The 18,392-nt window shown below is 37.2% G+C and overlaps 1 protein-coding gene across 2 annotated transcripts in view; it reads left to right on the forward strand.

Annotated features, from left to right (window-relative positions):
- SLC25A36 (solute carrier family 25 member 36) overlaps nt 1-17,582 on the forward strand; it is a 33,386-nt gene extending 15,804 nt beyond the window's left edge. Inside the window, exons 4-8 of one of the 2 annotated variants that reach the window (XM_035334284.1) lie at nt 895-995; nt 7,674-7,718; nt 8,544-8,610; nt 12,087-12,376; nt 13,231-17,582. In XM_035334284.1, coding sequence (XP_035190175.1) covers nt 895-995; nt 7,674-7,718; nt 8,544-8,610; nt 12,087-12,376; nt 13,231-13,424 — 697 coding nt within the window. In that variant the 3' untranslated portion in view covers nt 13,425-17,582. The remainder of the gene's footprint in view (nt 1-894; nt 996-7,673; nt 7,719-8,543; nt 8,611-12,086; nt 12,377-13,230) is intronic. The other variant, XM_035334285.1, reaches the window with a different exon arrangement.
- Nucleotides 17,583-18,392: the final 810 nt, after the last annotated feature.

An 18,392-nucleotide genomic window follows, 5' to 3' on the forward strand; every position in this document is an offset into this window, starting at 1 on the left:
TTAGAAATTACAGCCATTGAGCAAACACTTTATCATTTTTTATAATAAAGAAAAACATGTTTGTACAGCTAATGAGGTTAATGGTCTGTTCATGATAACTTGGATTTTTTTTTTTTCCTTTTGTAGAGAGGTGTCTAAGTTGTTGAGAAAAAGTTACAAATTCAAAACGTAATTTTGGTGTACTTAAATCAATGTTATGGCTCCAATGAATGAAAACAAGTATCTTCATAGTATTGCACTGACATGCTAACTTTTTTGCCTAGCTTTGTCTCGATACCAGATTACAAACTTGAATGCAGTACAAGTTGAGAAATATTTTCGATGTGATGTATTCAGGGGGAAAAAACATACCAAGTGCCCATTCAAAATACAGAACTATAGAAAGAAAATGTGGTTCCCATCTTCACAGTTGCTGAAGCTTTTAAAATATAAATGTAGTTATAAATATTTAATGTTCCTTTTAAATAAACAAATCCTATGTATTTTCTATTTCTCCTCAAATTGTAATGTTGTTGAAAGGAGTTTATGCTGTTAGGACAAATCTGTTAAAGAAATACCAAACAATGTAACTTCAGTTCTCAGTTCAGCAGTGTTTTGCTTTCTGGGCTAAACTTCCCAGTGTCACAGAAACTGTTGCTGTATTTATAATTATATATTCTTCCCCTCGCTGAGTGTTAACTGGAGCTGTTGTGTAAGAAATAACGTAGTGTGTGCACATTTTCTTCAGTACTAGAACAGTCCCAATGCTTTGCAGGAATTATACCTCGAGTGTTTTTTTACTTAAGGAATAAGGCTTGAAAGAAGATAATCTTGAGTTCGTGAAGTTAGTGGCACTGCTAGTAAGGGCATCAACGCATAAAACACAGCATAACTCAGATCTTGTTCTAATTTTAGAGCGATATATTTTGCTGCTTACTCAAACTGCAAGGAAAAGTTGAACAATATTTTCAATCCAGATTCTACCCAGGTACACATGATTTCAGCTGGTGTGGCAGGTAAGGATCTGTAGCTTTTTAGCTTCTTCATTCTAGATCCTACTGACAAATGAGAGGTGGCAGTAAATGTAGAAAAAATAAAACCAAGTGTTCAGTGGTTGAATGACTTCTTTCTGCAATGATTACCTTTTTTGGCCTCTGGTTAAACAAGCCACCTGGAGATCGTGTGCATGAAACTTTGCACTTGGTGTTAATTAAAGTCTATAACTGAGTGTGTGAATAGCATTTTCCAGGAAAACTTGCATGCCTGCTTCCTCAATTGTAAATTTGTGAAATGAAAAATGAGTGCTTTAAACACAGTAACTATCTGCTCTGCAAGCTATAAACAACAGTGTGCACTGAACTCTGGCTAAATAGATTGGAATCTATTTTTACCCTCACTTTTTCTGTTACAGCTTTGTATGTCTGACTTGTTTTTGCCTTTCTGAGATATACCTGCAGGTATTTGTGTAACTGTAACAGCCCCCTCCTCCCCCCCCAGTCCTTTGCTCACATTGGTCTAAGTGAAGTTTGCTCAACCACTCAAGTGCCATAGAAGAGCAGATTTCCATCATATTCATATATTTTCAAGTCTGGAAATGAATTCCTACTTTAATCTGCAGCGTAACTTTGTTATATTACAGCAATTGCCACTATTTGTTGCTTGATTTGTGTGTTCTGTGCTTTGGGATTGTTAATAAGGGGAATTAAAGGCAACTGAGCTGGTTTCTGGTAAAGGACTCGTCCTGGGATAACCAAAATGAGCTGCCAACAATCTGTTGTCTGTCTTTCCTACATAGAAACAAATCTTTTAAAGTTTTTATTTTTTTGGTATAGGCCGTAGATGTTTCACAGATGAATTCTGACGATAGCCTCTCAAGCCTTATAATTCATGTCAAATTTTGCAATCAATCTAGAATGGACTGTCAAAGGTGATGTCAGCAAGATGAGTAGGGTAACTTTCCTGTTGAATACTTGCTAATAATCTGGTACAAAGAAATGGTTATATAGCATAGTAAATTTAAATGGCAGTAGCTTTTTAGTTAAATAACACACTAATGCTTATCTCCATCACAGGATAAATGTGATGGCTGTATTTAACCTTCCAGCTTACAGACATAAGGACAGCTATTTTATCTTAAATGGGCAAATTAGGGTGCTCAAAGAAACAGCATTTTTATCACCTGCCAGCGTGTGTTCTGTTTGTAGGTGAGCAGCATGGGGAATGAGCTGGAAGGGGTTTCATGAAAAGTTCATCCTAATGAACTAATCTCTTCAGAAACCCTAATTATATAATTATTTTTTTTGTCTTCAGCAATAGGAGAAAACATAAAAATGAAACATGGGGGGAGGGGGAACGTATGGGCAATAGGGAAGAAAATGAAGTGTATCCTCAGTTGAAGACAAATTGTATGACTTGTGCATTGCTGCAGAGAAATGACGTTTCAGTGTTCCTTATTTTTCAAGTTACTGTCCTGCTTCGATCATAAAAATAATTTTTATGGAGACACGGTGTAGTGGCTTTTCCCAAGCACTTGCAGATGCAGAATGTAGCTTGTCCAGGAATTCTGTATCTGCTTACTGACTTGCTTCCCTTTCAGAAGGTTGGTATTACGCATTAGCACTTACAACTTCTGGAGACTGGGGTAAATCTATTTTACCTTAACTGCTGTTTGCCTTTTTTACATTTCTATACCAGCTTTCATATTGAACACTTCTGTGACTGTTACTTTTCTCACACTTACCTAGTTCTGCAGTTGTATTGCTAAACCATGTAGCTGATGAAACTGAGGGCACAGGGTAGGTTCACACTACAGATCATGGATTTTTTTTGTTGTTTGCTTTTTTTGTGACCAGCTTGGCACTGTATGTTCCAGGCATTCTCTGCATAACCTGTAGAAGAAGGTTCTTTGACAAACAATTTCTTGATATCCAGCACTGGCAGTATTCTGATATACATGGACTGTAGTTAACAGTGCTTTCTTGGGAACATGCTAACCATGTTTTTGCAATTCTAATATATTTCAGAAATGCACTTAAAGCAGCTGTTAAGTTTTACCTGCAAGGTTTGTATTGCTCTGTGATGCAAAACATCTCAAGGAAATGGCAAAAGAACAGGGGCAAGATCAAATGGGAATTCTTAATTGGTTGACTTAAACAGGTTAACACAACATCACCATAACATGTTTTGGATATTAAGATTTCAAAACTGGCGAGGTGGATAAACTTGCAACAACTAGCAAAAATAATCAGTATTGGTTTTTTCTTTTGCAGCTGCCATGGGTTTCAGTAAGGAATTGAGTACGAGTGTTAAATAAGGGATTTATTTATTTTTTTTGTTTGGATAGACCTGTCACACAAAGGCTTCTGATACCTAATGAGCATGAGATGATGTTTACATTTATGAAGTTTTTCTTGTAGGTTGCAAAATACAGTGATGCAAAAACGTAATTAAAAAAAAAAAACACAACAACAACAAACAAAACAAAGTTATCCATGGCTTTATCTCATGAATATATGAAAGTACTCTAAATAGTGAACTTCGGACAACTTTAAATACTGTTTACATGTATCATAATCCATAAGTATCCCAGGCTAGACTGATGCTGTATTAAATAAGGATTTATTTATGCTCACAGCATTTTTGGGTGCAAGAAACTGAGGTACAGTATTTTAAGCCTTTTTGGTTTTTAGGCCTGATTCTTCCTTCTCAAGATAAAATACACATTTTTAGTTTTATTAACACTTCTTTAGTAAGTTTGTTTTATCTGAAGGAGGACGAATTATGCTACATAGTAATAAACTGATGCCTTATGCGGTTAGGAATTGTTTTCCTTTTGCTGTGTGCTAGCTTCCAGCATATTGTTCACATCCCCATAATTCCTAAAATACCTATGTATCCCCATGAAGGAATACTCAGCAATCCTTTTTGCTTACCACCTGGTTTATCACGATTCTTGCACGCTTGCACAGTGAATAGATTCAAAGCATACTACAAGAATAAATGTTTGCTCGTGTGAAGATGGTTTCTCTCTACATTCCAAACTTAGGCTAAATTCTCAGATTCACTGCAAACTCTGCCTTCTCATTGTACCTACTCAACCTTTCTTACCACAACAGAGAATAAAAACTTACGTAGAGAACTGGATGAGATGTTGATTTCTTGTTTGGCTTTCTGAATTGCCTTTTGATGATTTATAGCATCATTCAGACAATGCAGATGCAAATCTGCTGCAAAAGCACTTTATACTACTATACTATTGCTGCTTTTTTTGGAACTCTACTATCAAACCAACCCAAGCGTAGACTTTTTTTTAAATTTGGGACCACTTTATTAGCTATAAAGGTCACATACTTTTTATAGCCTTTTAGTATACACACAGTTACTAAAATGCCAAATAGAACACACATTTAATTCACTGATTATTGACATTAGGAAGTTTGATTTCATAAGGCATCTATCTATTTTTTTCAGTCCTAAGACAACTTTACTTTTTTTGAAAGATATTTGGGAGGGAGTGGGAAAGGAGGAGGGCTCACTTGTAAATCTCATATATAGGTAAGTATTTGGAGATGTAAAATTGAACTGCTGCAAATGAGCAGAAATTTCAGTACTCAGTGCATTTTACACAACTATTTTAATATCTGTGGCCTGTTCTGATTATTTTTCTTGCTTTTTTCCTAAACTTTTACCTGAAAAAAAGTTAGATCTCACAATAACTAATTCACAAATCCTTCCAATGGGATTCGATTTGTACACATGTGTCTGATGAGGTCACTGCTTGTTGTTATGATACAGAAAAGCCTGTGTCTATTTTAGGCATTTACTGTACATTTCTCCCGTGAAAAGAGTGAGATCGTGTCATCTCATGCTCCCCATCCGCAGGTCACTTCCTGCAGAAATATGGACTAACTTAAACCTCGTGAGTACTGAACTGAGCGTCTCTTGCAGCCTCTAGTGTAAGAACCACACCTTGGGTTTGTAATATCTATTGAATAAACAAAATAAGGGGAATTCACTTTCATTATCTTGAGTTCACATTATGTGCATTGTGCAAAGACATCACGTCTCCTGAACTCTGTAAAGAGTTAACTTTGTCTGTGCAGTTCAGGGGAAGGTGGAAAATACCTTTCACTGATGGCTGCTACTTTTACTTAGCTCTGTTGGCTAATTCCAAGTCCCTTGCTGAGTTAAACAAGGTTTTTTTTTTTTTTTTTTTTTTTTTTTTTTTGGTGTCCCAGAGCTGCCTTTAAAATGCTGCAGCTGATATTCTTTGTTGTCACGTTATTTCAAATACCTCTTTTTTTCTTTTTCTTTTTTGTTTTTAATATGCATACAATCTCCTTTCTGTCTCTTTCTCTTTTCTCTTCTGGTTTGTTTTTATTTTACTACTTTGGATTTCCAATTCAGCATTCCATATTCACATGCGTCTATCAATTACATTGGCTTACAGATCAAAAAAAAACTTAACTTCTGAAATATGGTGCATCATAGGAATACCTGGGATCTTACCTGTCATTAGCTCATATAGCTCTAAAAAGTAAGTTATGATATTTTCTGTCTGAAGTTTGGATATAATTTCATAGAACAAACTCAAACATGAACAATGCAGGAGTTTCTTGTATTGCCAGATTGATTTTAAAATTAATCTGGAATCTTAATCTCCTGAGGATACAACACGTTGATAGGCATTGTAAAGCATTATGAAGTTCAGTTTTAAGACTCAAAAAAAGGAGGAATAAAAAGGAGGAATAAAAAGGAAACGATAGAGCTTAATAGTTGTTGAAAGCCCTCCACCTTTGTTTTAACTAGTACTTTTGCTATACACTTACTGTATTTAAAAAGAAAAGCTTATCTTATCAAAGATCCCCAGATTACAGATATTTCTTGTTTTGGAGCCTCTTCCTTGAGGTCAGCATCACTCAACTCTTTAGTTTTCTTCTTGCACTGGATATTTACTACATTACCTAGAAGAACTGAGCTGTAGTTGTTTCATCTTGAAACCTGAATTATTGAAGGCTCTTTGATTTGAAAGCTTTGATACAAGCTGTCCTGCTACTAAGGCTTATGGCAGCCCTGGGGGGAAGAATGCCTGTTGCTAAGTGTCTGTCTGAGCCTACTGTTAGGAGTGCTATGCTTAAATAATGCTTAGAGCAACCTAGGGAGAGGAAGTTTGGACAGAATAGGCCAACCGGTGCCAACCACTTTTCGCTGGCAGTTTCCAAAATACTCTTCTCAGAAATATCAGGCTGCTGCTGCAGGCAGATGTTGCCTCTTGGACAGCGCCTCTGATTTCACCTCTGTTTCCTATTACAGATTTAGCATCCTCAGAGAACAGTTCTCTGACTTGGATAGGAAAGAGAAAGGGCCCAGCAGATAACACTGCCAAGTACAGCTAGCAGTAAAAAAAATTTCAGAGCATGTAACTCTAGATAAATAAGAAGAAAAACATTTTGATCTTGTTTGACTCATTAAACACTCTCTAAGAGCTAGGAGGCACTTTAGAACCGATCTTGTCTTTTTTGAGAGAAACCTTTTCTGGAATACGTGTGCTTGTAGGGGAATTGAGTTGTTTTTTTTGCTACCTTATTTCAAAGCCTTTGTTTCAATCATGTTCATTTCTAGTGCCTTTCATGCACTGTAGATGTGGAAAGATTCTGATTTTAAGGTAAGAAAATTAAAGCTTTGCTAGTGCTAGTATATGAGAATATAAAGTGTACAGGTTCAATTTAGTTCAGTGGAATTCCTATACCATAAACCCTTAGACAGGTCAGAAGGGCTCAGACTAGTTGAATTGCAGAACCTTTTTTGCAGATATGTTTTAAAAACACCCAATGCCTTGTTAAAGCAGAGTAGGTCCCTGATGCTTTGAGTTAATAATTTGACTGTGTGAAATGCAGGAATAAAAACACTTTTGGCTTGTTAGGATTTCATTCCATCGTATGAAGAGCTATTTATTTACCTAGACATAGAAAAAATAAGTAGTGTATCAAAAAACAACCCCAAACCTTTATGATCTGCCCAATGTGTTCACAGGAAGTTTTTTAGTTAAGAGGTTTGAGTCAGTTTAAAAATCTATCTAATCAAAAGATTAAACTGAAATCCCTAAGGTGTTTTTGCTGTTTTGGCACAGAAGTATAGCTAAATCGTAGTACCTGCTAAACCTCAGTTTGTCTGGAGAACCGTAACTGAAAATCCTAGTGACCTATTTAAGGCTTGGGGGTGGGGAGGGCAGAACAAACCTTACAACAGTTAAGATCCCCTGGCATTTCTCAGAGTATTGCAGTCATTTGTGTGCAATGTAAACATAGATTATGATTAAACAAAAATAACTGGTATGCAAGCAGTTCTGCTAAATATATATATTTATGTAAGCTGTTAATGATCTCCATAAACAAGCTTATCAATAGCCTGTTCGTTGTATAAGCATCGTGCACCTGATATGCACTGAACGAGATAACTCCTCGTTGCTTTCCGGCAAGCCCTGTCCCTTCCCTCGCAGGAGGGCAGCATGTCTCTGTAGTGATATACCAGTGCTGTGTGTCACTTAGATAGCAAGTGTCTAAATTTATCATCTTTTGCCTGGCCATGTTCCAGCTCTTCCCTTTTCCTTTCCTCTCCTGCAGACATGTCACCTCATTAATGGTGCACGTGTGGTATTACGACTCGAGATGTTTTTTCATTTTGATTTTTTTCAGAGCTGCCTTTCACTCTGCTCTTTTTCTCTCCACGGTTGTGCAGAAGTAAGAATGATTCTTACTTCTTTTCTTTCTTTCTTTCTTTCTTTTTTTTTTTTTTTTAATTTGTTTCCTTCTTTCTTTTCCTTTTCTTCAGTGGACTGAAAATCAAAGCTTTAATCCATAGTCCTGATGCAAGCCTGAATAGTTGCTGTCTGTCTGGATAGTTAGTCATACTATTTACTTTAACAATTTAAACACTCATACGCTTGTAAAAGTGTTCCTGGGCCAACCAACAATCTCTGCTTTGAATACTAAATAAAATATTAGCTGTTAAATTTAACTGCTCTTTCTAGTTCAGTATTAAAGGTCTCTTAACTGACAGTAACACACGCCTTTTAACTGCACCAAAAGTAGTATTTATTCAGTTTGCATGCTTTTAAACTCGGATTGTATTTCAGGTAGCAAATTAAATTGACGCAATGGTTTATGTTATATTAAATTGCTGTAGCTGTATCTGCAACCTGTTTGTACTGAAATATTTTCCAAATTGATTGGCTATTAGTCTAGCTAGCTTTGTTTATCTGCACTGTCAAAAAAAAAAGGGTTGGTATGATTATATAGACAGAAATATACGTAATTGGGCTTATTTTATATATGGGGAATCTCTTGCTAAGAGTAAATTTTAGATCTTAATGTGAAATTTTAAAAAGCTAGATGATTATTAGCTGTATGGGTTCATAAAATGTTGGTAAAAGGCTACAGTGAGTACTTCCTAAAAATCAGTATAGTCCGAGTTTTTGCATCCTACCTTTCTGTGTGTGTTTCAAACTTAGCTGCAGTTGCCTTTATGATACTATCACATCTAACTTTTTCTTTTTTAAATATTAGGTTTTACTGCAATCACAACAACCAATCCCATTTGGCTAGTAAAGACACGATTACAGCTTGATGCAAGGTAAGAATCTACTGGTGACAACTGGAAATCTCACTGCTGTTAGATTTAAACTTTGCATAAGTGTTCTGAGCCAAAGTATTTGGATCGATTCTTTCAATATCCAAAACTTTGAATTAAGAAGTTAGTACTGATCTATCTACAAGTTAGGCTTGTCGTTAGAATCATTTTTCTTTATTAATCTCTCTGTTCTAAGGCATGCTTGAGGCACTGTAGTGCACTGGCCAACAAATTTGGAATGAATCAACAGTCTTACGTTCAACCAACTAAGTAAGACTGTTAGTTAACAGTCTTACGTTCTACCAACATATGCTTACATTTCCCTTCAGTAATGCAGTCTTTTTGTTGTTAGTTGTTGAGCTAAAAGTTCCTGAAATAAGAATTTAAGTGTTTTAAATCAGAATTTAAGTATTTTAGTGAAAGTTTACTAAAATGATGGAACCCCATTTTGCTTGTAGTTTTTCACATATAGCGAGCTCTAGTCTATAAAAAGCAGAAGCCTGCTTTCATTGATCCAAACACGGGAATTGCCCTAACGTGGAACAGTCAATAGAAGTTGTCTGAATTTATTACAAAAATGGATTGCACGAAGTGTTTGTTGGTACAATACTTGTAATGAAGTAGTAGTAATTATGTAAATTACTACTAAAAAAGTAGTAATCTCCATAAACAAGTAGTGATCACAAAAGTAAAAAAAGTAAATGTGAAAAAAAAAAAGTAAAAAAGTAGTGATCCCAAAAGTAAAAAAGTAGTAATTTAGTAGTAAATTACTACTAAAAAAGTAGTAATTAGTAATTATGTAAATGGAGAGGAAGATTGACCTCTGTTGTCATCTATTTAAAACTAGGGGGAGACTGATGAGATGCAAATGTCTAAATGCAACCGTCCTGTTCATTTTATAGACTTGCTGTAAAAGAGTGCAATATCCAATTCTTTTTGCAGCCATACTAAATCCATTAATAAGCCACAAAACTTTGTAGCTTATCTGTTTCTGGTTGCAAAGCGTGAAAGCATTGTTTCAGAAAATAACATTGCTCAGTGATAATTTTTCAAAGGAAAAACAAAACCAAAACAACCTACCAAACTGATGTCAGTTCTGAGTGACATCAAATGAGATTCATTTCTGGGGGAGAATTGTAACTTCAAAGCGTAGGCAACACTAGTCTTACACTTTTGTTTAAGAGATTACTAAAAATAATTAATAGAATTAAAAAAATACAAACACAGTGAAATCAACTGAATTCCTTCCTTAAAAACAAAGAAACAAAACAGAAAAACCTCTGAACGTTGCTGGGGCAGAATGTACTAATTAATGTAAAGAGGGTTGAAATACACCAACCCTAAGCCCTAATAAATGGTTTAAAACTATAACCTTGATTGTTCTTTTAAAGTGCTTCTGCTATAGTCTGTGCCAGCATACTGTGTGATAGCACTTGTTTTGGGGCATAGGTGTCTGTCACAAGTGGTAATTTCTGATCTACTTGTAACAACCTTAGATGTGCAGTTCTTGTAACTGTTTTAATGCAGTGGTGTTCTCCCAAATCTTAGTTGTGACAATGTGTACCCTAAGGAGTATCTGGGCATCAAAATGTCATTGAAATAGATTATTGCGAGCTCTTCCTACTGTAGAGCCTACAGTTCAAACCTTCGCATGTTTTTGTATTGCTTTCAAACTAAACTGGTGCACATTATTTCTGTATGTAGTAACAAACCTGTTGCTCACATGGGAGCTTCCTTCTAGAAGAAGGAAATCAAAGTGTAGAACACTGCAGTTGTACAAGCTAATCTAACGCGCACTGTGTTTTCAGCTCTTTTAGTTCAATTTTTAGAAGCATAAAACGCTTGGCCTGTATGATTATTTAAAGGTTGGACTAGATGATCTTGGGGGTCTTTTCCAACCTAATGGGTTCTATGGTTATACTCACCTCGTCTTGTTTATGCTGAGGTTCTCTTCAAAACTCCTGCTGGTCCCAGTAAAAATGGGGCGAAAGCATGTTTTGTTTTCAGTGAAATTGTTTTAGGCTTTGAGGCAATGCTAGGTCTCTTACACATCAGAACAATTTCTTGCAGCAGTCCTGTAAGAAAGGTAAGGCAGGTTTACCTGTCCAGGTGTACGGGAGACATAGAGATTGGGCTGCTCTTGGAGTTGCAGCTTCTAAGTCCAGCTGTTCCTCTTGCTAATTGTTCTTCATCTCTGTTCTGTCCCACCAGCAGCACTGCCCACCCCTCCACAGCATCTGCCACTTAGCTCAGTCACGTTCTGATTCACAGCTATGTGTACACATGGACCACTTAAAATAGTGCCTGGTACCTTCCTTCAGGGTTTGGTACTGCAGATTAAAGCCGTCAGGACTGAAATTCTGCCATCTAGTGATGCTTTATTCTACTTGCGTACTGTCTGTCCTGATTTGACAGGATGCATGTGATTTATCATAACTTCTTAAATTCTTATTAGCTGTTTTAATCTGTGCAACTTGCTCACTCAGGAGACCTCTGCTGGCAGAACATGTATGTTTCAAGTGCCTGTGCTCCCTGCTGCAATGAAGTTTATTTAATGTAGTGTCATAAGGGTCATGCATGGTTGTGTACAGTGTGTTACGTCTTTCAGTATGCAGAACTCAATTCAGTAAGTAAGCTAAAAATGGGAATTAGATCTTCTTTACCCAAATATTTGTTGATAATGTCTAATGTAATTTTGCTTGGGTTTTCGATGTTCGTTCTGACATCAGAAAATAAATAGCAAGAGGCTGAGGACAAATGTTTTGACGTCCTTCAAGTCCAGTGTGCATATTGCAAAGTCTAATGAGCATATGCCTTGACATCAGCTGTGACGTAGTTGAATCAAATAAAAGCTGCCTGTGTTGTGTTGGTTGGCATGCCCTCTTCAGATGTCCCAGTTGTTTGCTGATACCTCTGATGCTCTGAGGCCTGGTAGAACCCTAGTTCCTCTCTATTCCTTTCATGTTTATGTGCCTCTCACCCCATTCATCCTGAAGGCTGTACTGCAAGACATGCAATTCTAGAATGGGATGGGTAATTGCTCTAGGACCTGTTTACCTGAGGCAGAATTTAGGGGAGAATCCACTCATTATGCAGAAGAAAATTGTATTTTTTTTTCTTCAAGAAGCCCTTAACTTACACAGTTTGCTTGGGAGTCTGTTTTTAGGCAATTTAGTCCAGTGTTCCATAAGACACTGGGAGGCCTAGAGCTGGTTGATTTGTCTCTACAATATTTTTCTTTAATCATACTATAAAAAATTTGGCTTGGAATCAATATAGTACTTTACTTGTGTTCAGTGCTGAAGGTCTTTAGGATGTTCACTTCCAAATTCTGTGTTCCAATAAGTATTTGAACCTAGGGACCCTTAGCATCAGTGTGAGATGTTTCCTAAGTCCTCTTGTCACTCAAGAAAAACTGATTAATTATTTTCTAATCTCAAGTGGCACTATCTTGATATGTCTTGTTTTTTTCTTCTTAGGAATCGTGGAGAAAAACGAATGAGTGCATTTGAATGTGTCCGAAAAGTTTATCGATTGGATGGTATTAAAGGCTTTTACAGAGGAATGTCAGCATCCTATGCAGGCATATCTGAGACTGTAATTCATTTTGTTATTTATGAGAGTATTAAGAGAAAACTACTGGAGTGTAAGACTGCTTCTGCCATGGACAGTGAGGATGAATCGGCAAAAGAAGCTTCGGACTTTGTTGGAATGATGATGGCTGCTGCCACTTCCAAAACTTGTGCAACATCAATAGCATATCCCCATGGTAAGTGGGGCTTGTGTAGCTGAGATCCTGAATCAACGTGATCAAATGGAGTTTTTCCAGTGATTTGTAGCAGACTTTGGCTTGCTTCCTCAGTAACAGTTTCTTTATCTAATGCTTTTCACATTCAGCTAATCAAAATGAGTATAGTATTCAGAAATGAAAATATTTTAAAATGGATACCAGTCATGGCTATTTTTTGTCAATGTTTATTTTTCCAAGGGAATTGCCAGGCTATGGCCCAAAGCATTTAGGGAGAAGGTACTTTCTCACTTGGAATCTACATAGCCAGCCATTTCACCTAACTCAGTAGCGGACTGTGGTTTAGCACCAGTAGATAGCTAACCACCACCACACTGCTGTCTTACTCCTCCACACTTAGGACATGGAGAAAACACAATGGAAGAAGCTCATGTGTTGAGATAAGACCGTGTCAACCCAATACAGAGAGAACTTTCTGGCTTGTAAGAAAATAGGCAGCCTAGTTTGGTTTTCAGTGGCATTTGATTTTTCTAACAAAGTAGCTGTGTATACATTAAGCTTGGTAGATTGCGTACTTCATTCATGGCAACTTCAAAGTTAAAACGTAAGCCCAAACAGTTCTCTTCTGGATTTTAACTGAGCAAATTAACTCTTCTTGCTTAGTGATATATCAGAGAATATGTAAACATTTAACTTCATTTCCTCGTACATGTACCTGCTTCGCTACTCTGTTAGTTTTTTTTTTTTTTTTTTAGAGTTTTTCTGTTACTAAGAACCTGAGGAAGGGGAATGGTTGCTTTTTAATGTAAAATTACTAGTTGATTGCTGAGAAAGGTAAGCAGCAAACATAATCACTTGTGGTTTTCTTTATACAGAGGTTGTACGAACAAGACTAAGAGAAGAGGGAACAAAATACAGATCTTTCTTCCAGACCCTATCTTTGCTTGTACGAGAAGAAGGGTATGGATCCCTCTACCGAGGTTTAACTACACATCTGATCAGACAGATTCCAAACACAGCGATCATGATGTCAACGTATGAAGTGGTAGTCTACTTGCTCGATGGATAGCAGCGTGTCAAGGCTTTCTAGAGGAAGCTGGAAGATTGAAAGACTGAAGTGGACCATTGAATGTCAATGCCAAATGCGGTGGGCAAAAGGAAAGTTATCAGGAACATGCAGCTATGGACAAAATAGAAGGTTGTGGGCAACTGAATAATTTTGCTGCCTTATTGTATGGTCTCAGAAATGTGGCAAATGGGAGCTGCCCCTTAGGGAATGCATTTATACATCTCTTAATTCCGAATTGCTACTTTCTTTTCATCTGTTAATCTAGACAACGCTATTCAATCTTCAGAGACCTGATGAGAGAGGGGGTGTAAAACATTCTTGGGCAGCCTTATTCCCACGTAGTGATTGCTCTCAACTACATCCTTTTTTGTTCTGTTTTACTGCACAGTAACCTGTTGGAAGAATGGGGAAGATGATACTTTCATACCTTTCCATACCTGAAATTTCCATTTGGTTGCTCTGAAGTTTCATATAGAGACTGAGGTAGTAGTCAGTGTGTAAAGTTTTCAGTGTTGCTACCTCAAGATAGGATATGGCGCAGGGACCCAGAATTGAATTATTTCTTCACTTCAAAAAGGTGATGCTTGTTGGCTTTTTTTTTTAAAAGTTTGAGCAGTATTCTAGGTTAGTGAAAGAGGATCTGATTGCTGAGCTCTTCAGGTAATCAATCTCTTAATATTGGTGTATGTGGATTTCTAGTTCTGCTGCATCACTGTTTTTAATTTCTGAAAATTTTCCTCCTTTTTAGAAGAAAGAGACCTATGAAGCACTCTTCTATATCATTGATTTTCATTGCCAACTTGTCAGGTCACTCGCAAAGCTATGGTAGTAGCTGAATGCTGCTACTTAGCCTTGTAAAGGATACTTACTGTGATAGGAAATCTTATCTAGTCCAGCCTACCATTTGTGAAGACAGGATTTATTCAAATAGCTCAATGCTACCTAAGAACAAGCTGTTTTATCCTAAAATTTCAGGCAAAGCCTGACCTAGCTTACCAGTATCTATGTTGGTGTAGAGGGGAGGAACATGCATCACCATGGTTAGGGTGACCAGAAAGCAGAAAATGTTGAAGCTGAGATAAATCTCTTCAGTGCAGACAGCCTCTGTACAGAATGATGGAGAAAAGAGTAAATGAGATGTATTTTTTTTTGTAAGTATTCCCCTTGATAATTGTTGTATCACTTCTTCCAACTTGAGCCTGTGTGCAGAAGAGCAGTTGACAGTATAACCTTGTCCTCCAGATTGTCTGAATTTTCAGGAATTATTTTTTGTTCCATAAACCAGTTGCAAAACCATGAGTTGCATTCAGCAGCAAGGCTTAGCTAGTTAATTCTGTCATAACTTACAGCATTTTCTACAATCATACAGTCGGGGTGTCAAAACCAGAAGTTTACTGTTACAAGAACTTGTGTAGGTTTCCAAACAGAAATCTTCTATCTGCACCTAGAATATTTATCAATATGCATCCATGATCCTTATCAAGAAGATGGCCATTGTAATTTGGGGGTGATAGCTTTCTACATATTAATGCCACTACACTGGTATGACAGAACTGTGCTATCAACTCTATCAGTGTGGTGCTTCGGTATACTTAAACTGTGCATTGTGTGCAATGGCTTTCTTATAAATGACTCCTTATGCACTTTGTGGCCTTCTGGCTTGTGACTTTTCTTCCTCTTATCGATTATCTATAGTCAAAATGTGGTTAGTACATGCTGTTTGGTTTTATACAAAGCATGTGGTTTCATTTCCATGTAACTGCAGGATAAAGCATTTTATGCTGTAGGTCTGTAGGATCGCTGCAGTAGTTCTGTAGGCTGTATGTGAAAACTTGAAGCTTACAGAGCAATCAGTCTGTTTTTTCATTCCCTTTCCTTTATTTTGATCCTTGTCATGTTCTCCATACTGCCAAAACTTTGCATACTTCATGTAACTATTTGCCACCTATAGCACATGCAGTGACCTTGCAGTGGAAGCTTGGCTGTACTGACTTTGTCCTTGGAAAATCATGTTTTACCTTTTTAAAGACAAATACTGTGGTCGATGATATATCTGCAACTTGGTCAATTTAAAGACGTGAAGGGAGTGCTTAAATGTGTGCTCTAAAATGCACCTTTTTCTAGTGATTTCTAGGAAAAATCTGGAGTATTATTCATAGCTGAATGAAGCCTTGCTGTGATGCCATTATTCGGGTAACTAAAGTAAGTGCAGGAATAGCCCCTTATTGTGGCGTGAAGTCTGCAGAAAGTGGATTACTCTTCAGGCTATCCAAGTTATTTAGTCACAGACAGACTTGAACTTGGCAAGACAACATTCAGCTGTGGAGTTTGTGAATATAGCTGACATGAAGCCTTGCATTAACCTAGGCTTCATACAAGTTGCTCTCCTTTGTTTATTGGAAACAGTCTCCCATGATTATATGTACATCTCCTCCATTAATTCACTGGGTACCTCCTGTGTGCCTTCTCTGGGTGAGATCCAGCCCCTGGAGTTGCTTTCAAAACAAAAGTCGAAGTAGAGAATGTTGACAAGGCCAATTGAGTATGGGAGATAGCAGCTAAAACTAGACAATCAGCTTATGGTTCCACCTTTTTCATGAGGGTTTAAGCAATGTTTTTGCCTTCAGGGGTGATGTTGTTTTTTGGCTTGCTTTATATAATATAAACCCAAAGTTTCTTGGCTTTTTTGTTAAAGTACAGTACATACAAAGTTACCTCTGAAATATTTCCCAAAGATCTTTAAATTATTTATATAGTTTTCCTGATATTTATTCCAAAAGCTCAAAGGGAATAAGAAGATGCTACACTCAGTAATATCCTTAAATACAAAAGGGGTGCATTTAAACCTCCTTGTAACTTAGTCATCTTAATTTTTATTTGAATGTAGCTTATTTATGTCACTTTTTCCCCTCTGCTAAAGAGGCAATTTTTTTTTTTTTGATGTTTGAAACAAGCCTCAGTAATTAGTTTCTCTCCACAATTTCCCATGCCTAGATAAACCCTTACAAGCTACTAATTTTGACTCAGCCAAAGGTTAGATCTGGGAAGCACTGAGCCTGCACTTTGCAGAACCAGCCCAAAGATGGCAGTGGAGCCTGCATTGCTCGGAAGGAAAAGGGGCTGCCTGGCTGCGTGTGTGACACTGTGCTGCTTGTCACCCAACTGCTGTAGCATCCTGGGGGTGATGTGGCAATGGTGGCTCGAGTTTGGAAAGCCAGAAAAAGTTGATTTCAGCGAGTGCCGTCACATTTCACTGCCCCTCTAATTGCCCAACAGTCCCTGTAGTGCTGTGTGCTGACAGGTGAGTTGTGGTGTGTTGCAGGGGGCTGAGCCCAGCCTTTAAAGTGACTGATAGATCTGCTGTTTGTCTGAATTACTCATCTGCTAGACTGTTGTTTTAAGTGGTTTTACACTGGGGTTTTATGGACTTTTTGTTTATTTTAACTGTAACTGAAACATCAGCCTGTCCACTAGTATGTTGACATTGCACCGATCTAGTTCCCTGTTTACATAACGCACTCCATTTATTTCCTTTCTAATTGAGATGTTTGTTAATGACAGCTTCTGCTGTTATGTTTTTGTTCTTATAATTACATTTATAACATTCCTCAGACTGTAGCATTTGAAAAGAATACTTCCAGATCCAAAATATTGGAGAGCCTCTGTAAATGTTGCTTCCTGTTAAAACTGTTTAAATTCAGAAAACAAGCTGAACACTGAAGTGTGCCTAGGTGTAAATGTACTCCTTTTTCAACTTTTGTCTGTAAAGATTTAGTTAAGTTTTCAGTTCCTCTATTTAAGAGAGTCTGCCTACCCTGCATATGTGAACTTAATTATGCCCCAGGAGTCGTAGCTAAACACTCACAAATGACAGTTCCAGAGTACTTTCATGCTCATGTGAGGTTTGCTATTATTCTTGCATACATGTAGTTGGCTGTAAACTATGTGCATTTACTCTGTATTTATATAGTTAACTCTTTTGTTTGGATTGCTTTAAATTTCAAAGCAAATTAAAATAATGTGCTTCTACTCAAATGTTGCCTTCTGTGCTAAACTGTACACTACTTTGAACCTTTTTGATTTTTTATTTTTGATATATTACCAGTGCCTGGACAGTTGTGATTAAAAATGAGCAATTTAGTAGGAGACCATGGTGAATCATTTTATCTTGTGTCTTTATAATAACTGCACATAATGGATCTGTGTTGTACCTATGTGTTTTTTTGTTGGGGTTCATGGGTGCTTTATGTTACAATCTGTGTTCTTGCAGTTGAATTTGAATACTCTTGTTACTGTTTGTCAGCTGAGATTCAGTAACTGGTGTTCAGAAAGTTGGTGCCATTTAAAGTGCCATCTAGCACAAGCTACTGTTGGCAAAAATGAAGGGCAGTAATTCCTTAAACTGTTCAGACTTCATTACAAGTGCAGTTATAAATAAGTCCTTGAATCTGAAGTGTTATTAGATACAATTTCTTTTTAACAGTAGGCATTTGATCTGAAGTCTGTCCTGAGAACTTCCTCACAAATTATTTTGCAAAAACATGTGTGGGTTTTGTTTGGGGTTGTTTGTGCTGCATTTCCTTCCCCCACCCCCAACTCGGTGTGTTCTGGAACTGAATCCTTAGCAGCTTTTGATATGGAGCCAGGTTTGATGTCTCCAATTTCATTATTTCAGATGTTCAGAAGTATTTCAAACCCTGTATTAAAACGGCATGTCTGTGCTAACTTTCATTGCTTTATTTTCTCTCAGTAGGTGTTAATTTGGATTGACCAACCCTGCTCTGCTTCTGAGACTTCCTAGCATCAAGGTCAGCCAAGCTGTAGAGGTGGTCAGTCTTCTGGAATTAGTGCAGGCAAGCAGTGTGCTTATCCCTGACACATCTGAAATGATGCCTCTGACTGGCATAATTGTAATTGTCTGCAATTGATCTTTCAGTCAAGTTCTCAGAGAGGCGAATTGGCAGGGCA

Source organism: Oxyura jamaicensis, chromosome 9, assembly GCF_011077185.1.
Source record: "Oxyura jamaicensis isolate SHBP4307 breed ruddy duck chromosome 9, BPBGC_Ojam_1.0, whole genome shotgun sequence".
Taxonomy (NCBI): Eukaryota; Metazoa; Chordata; class Aves; order Anseriformes; family Anatidae; genus Oxyura; species Oxyura jamaicensis.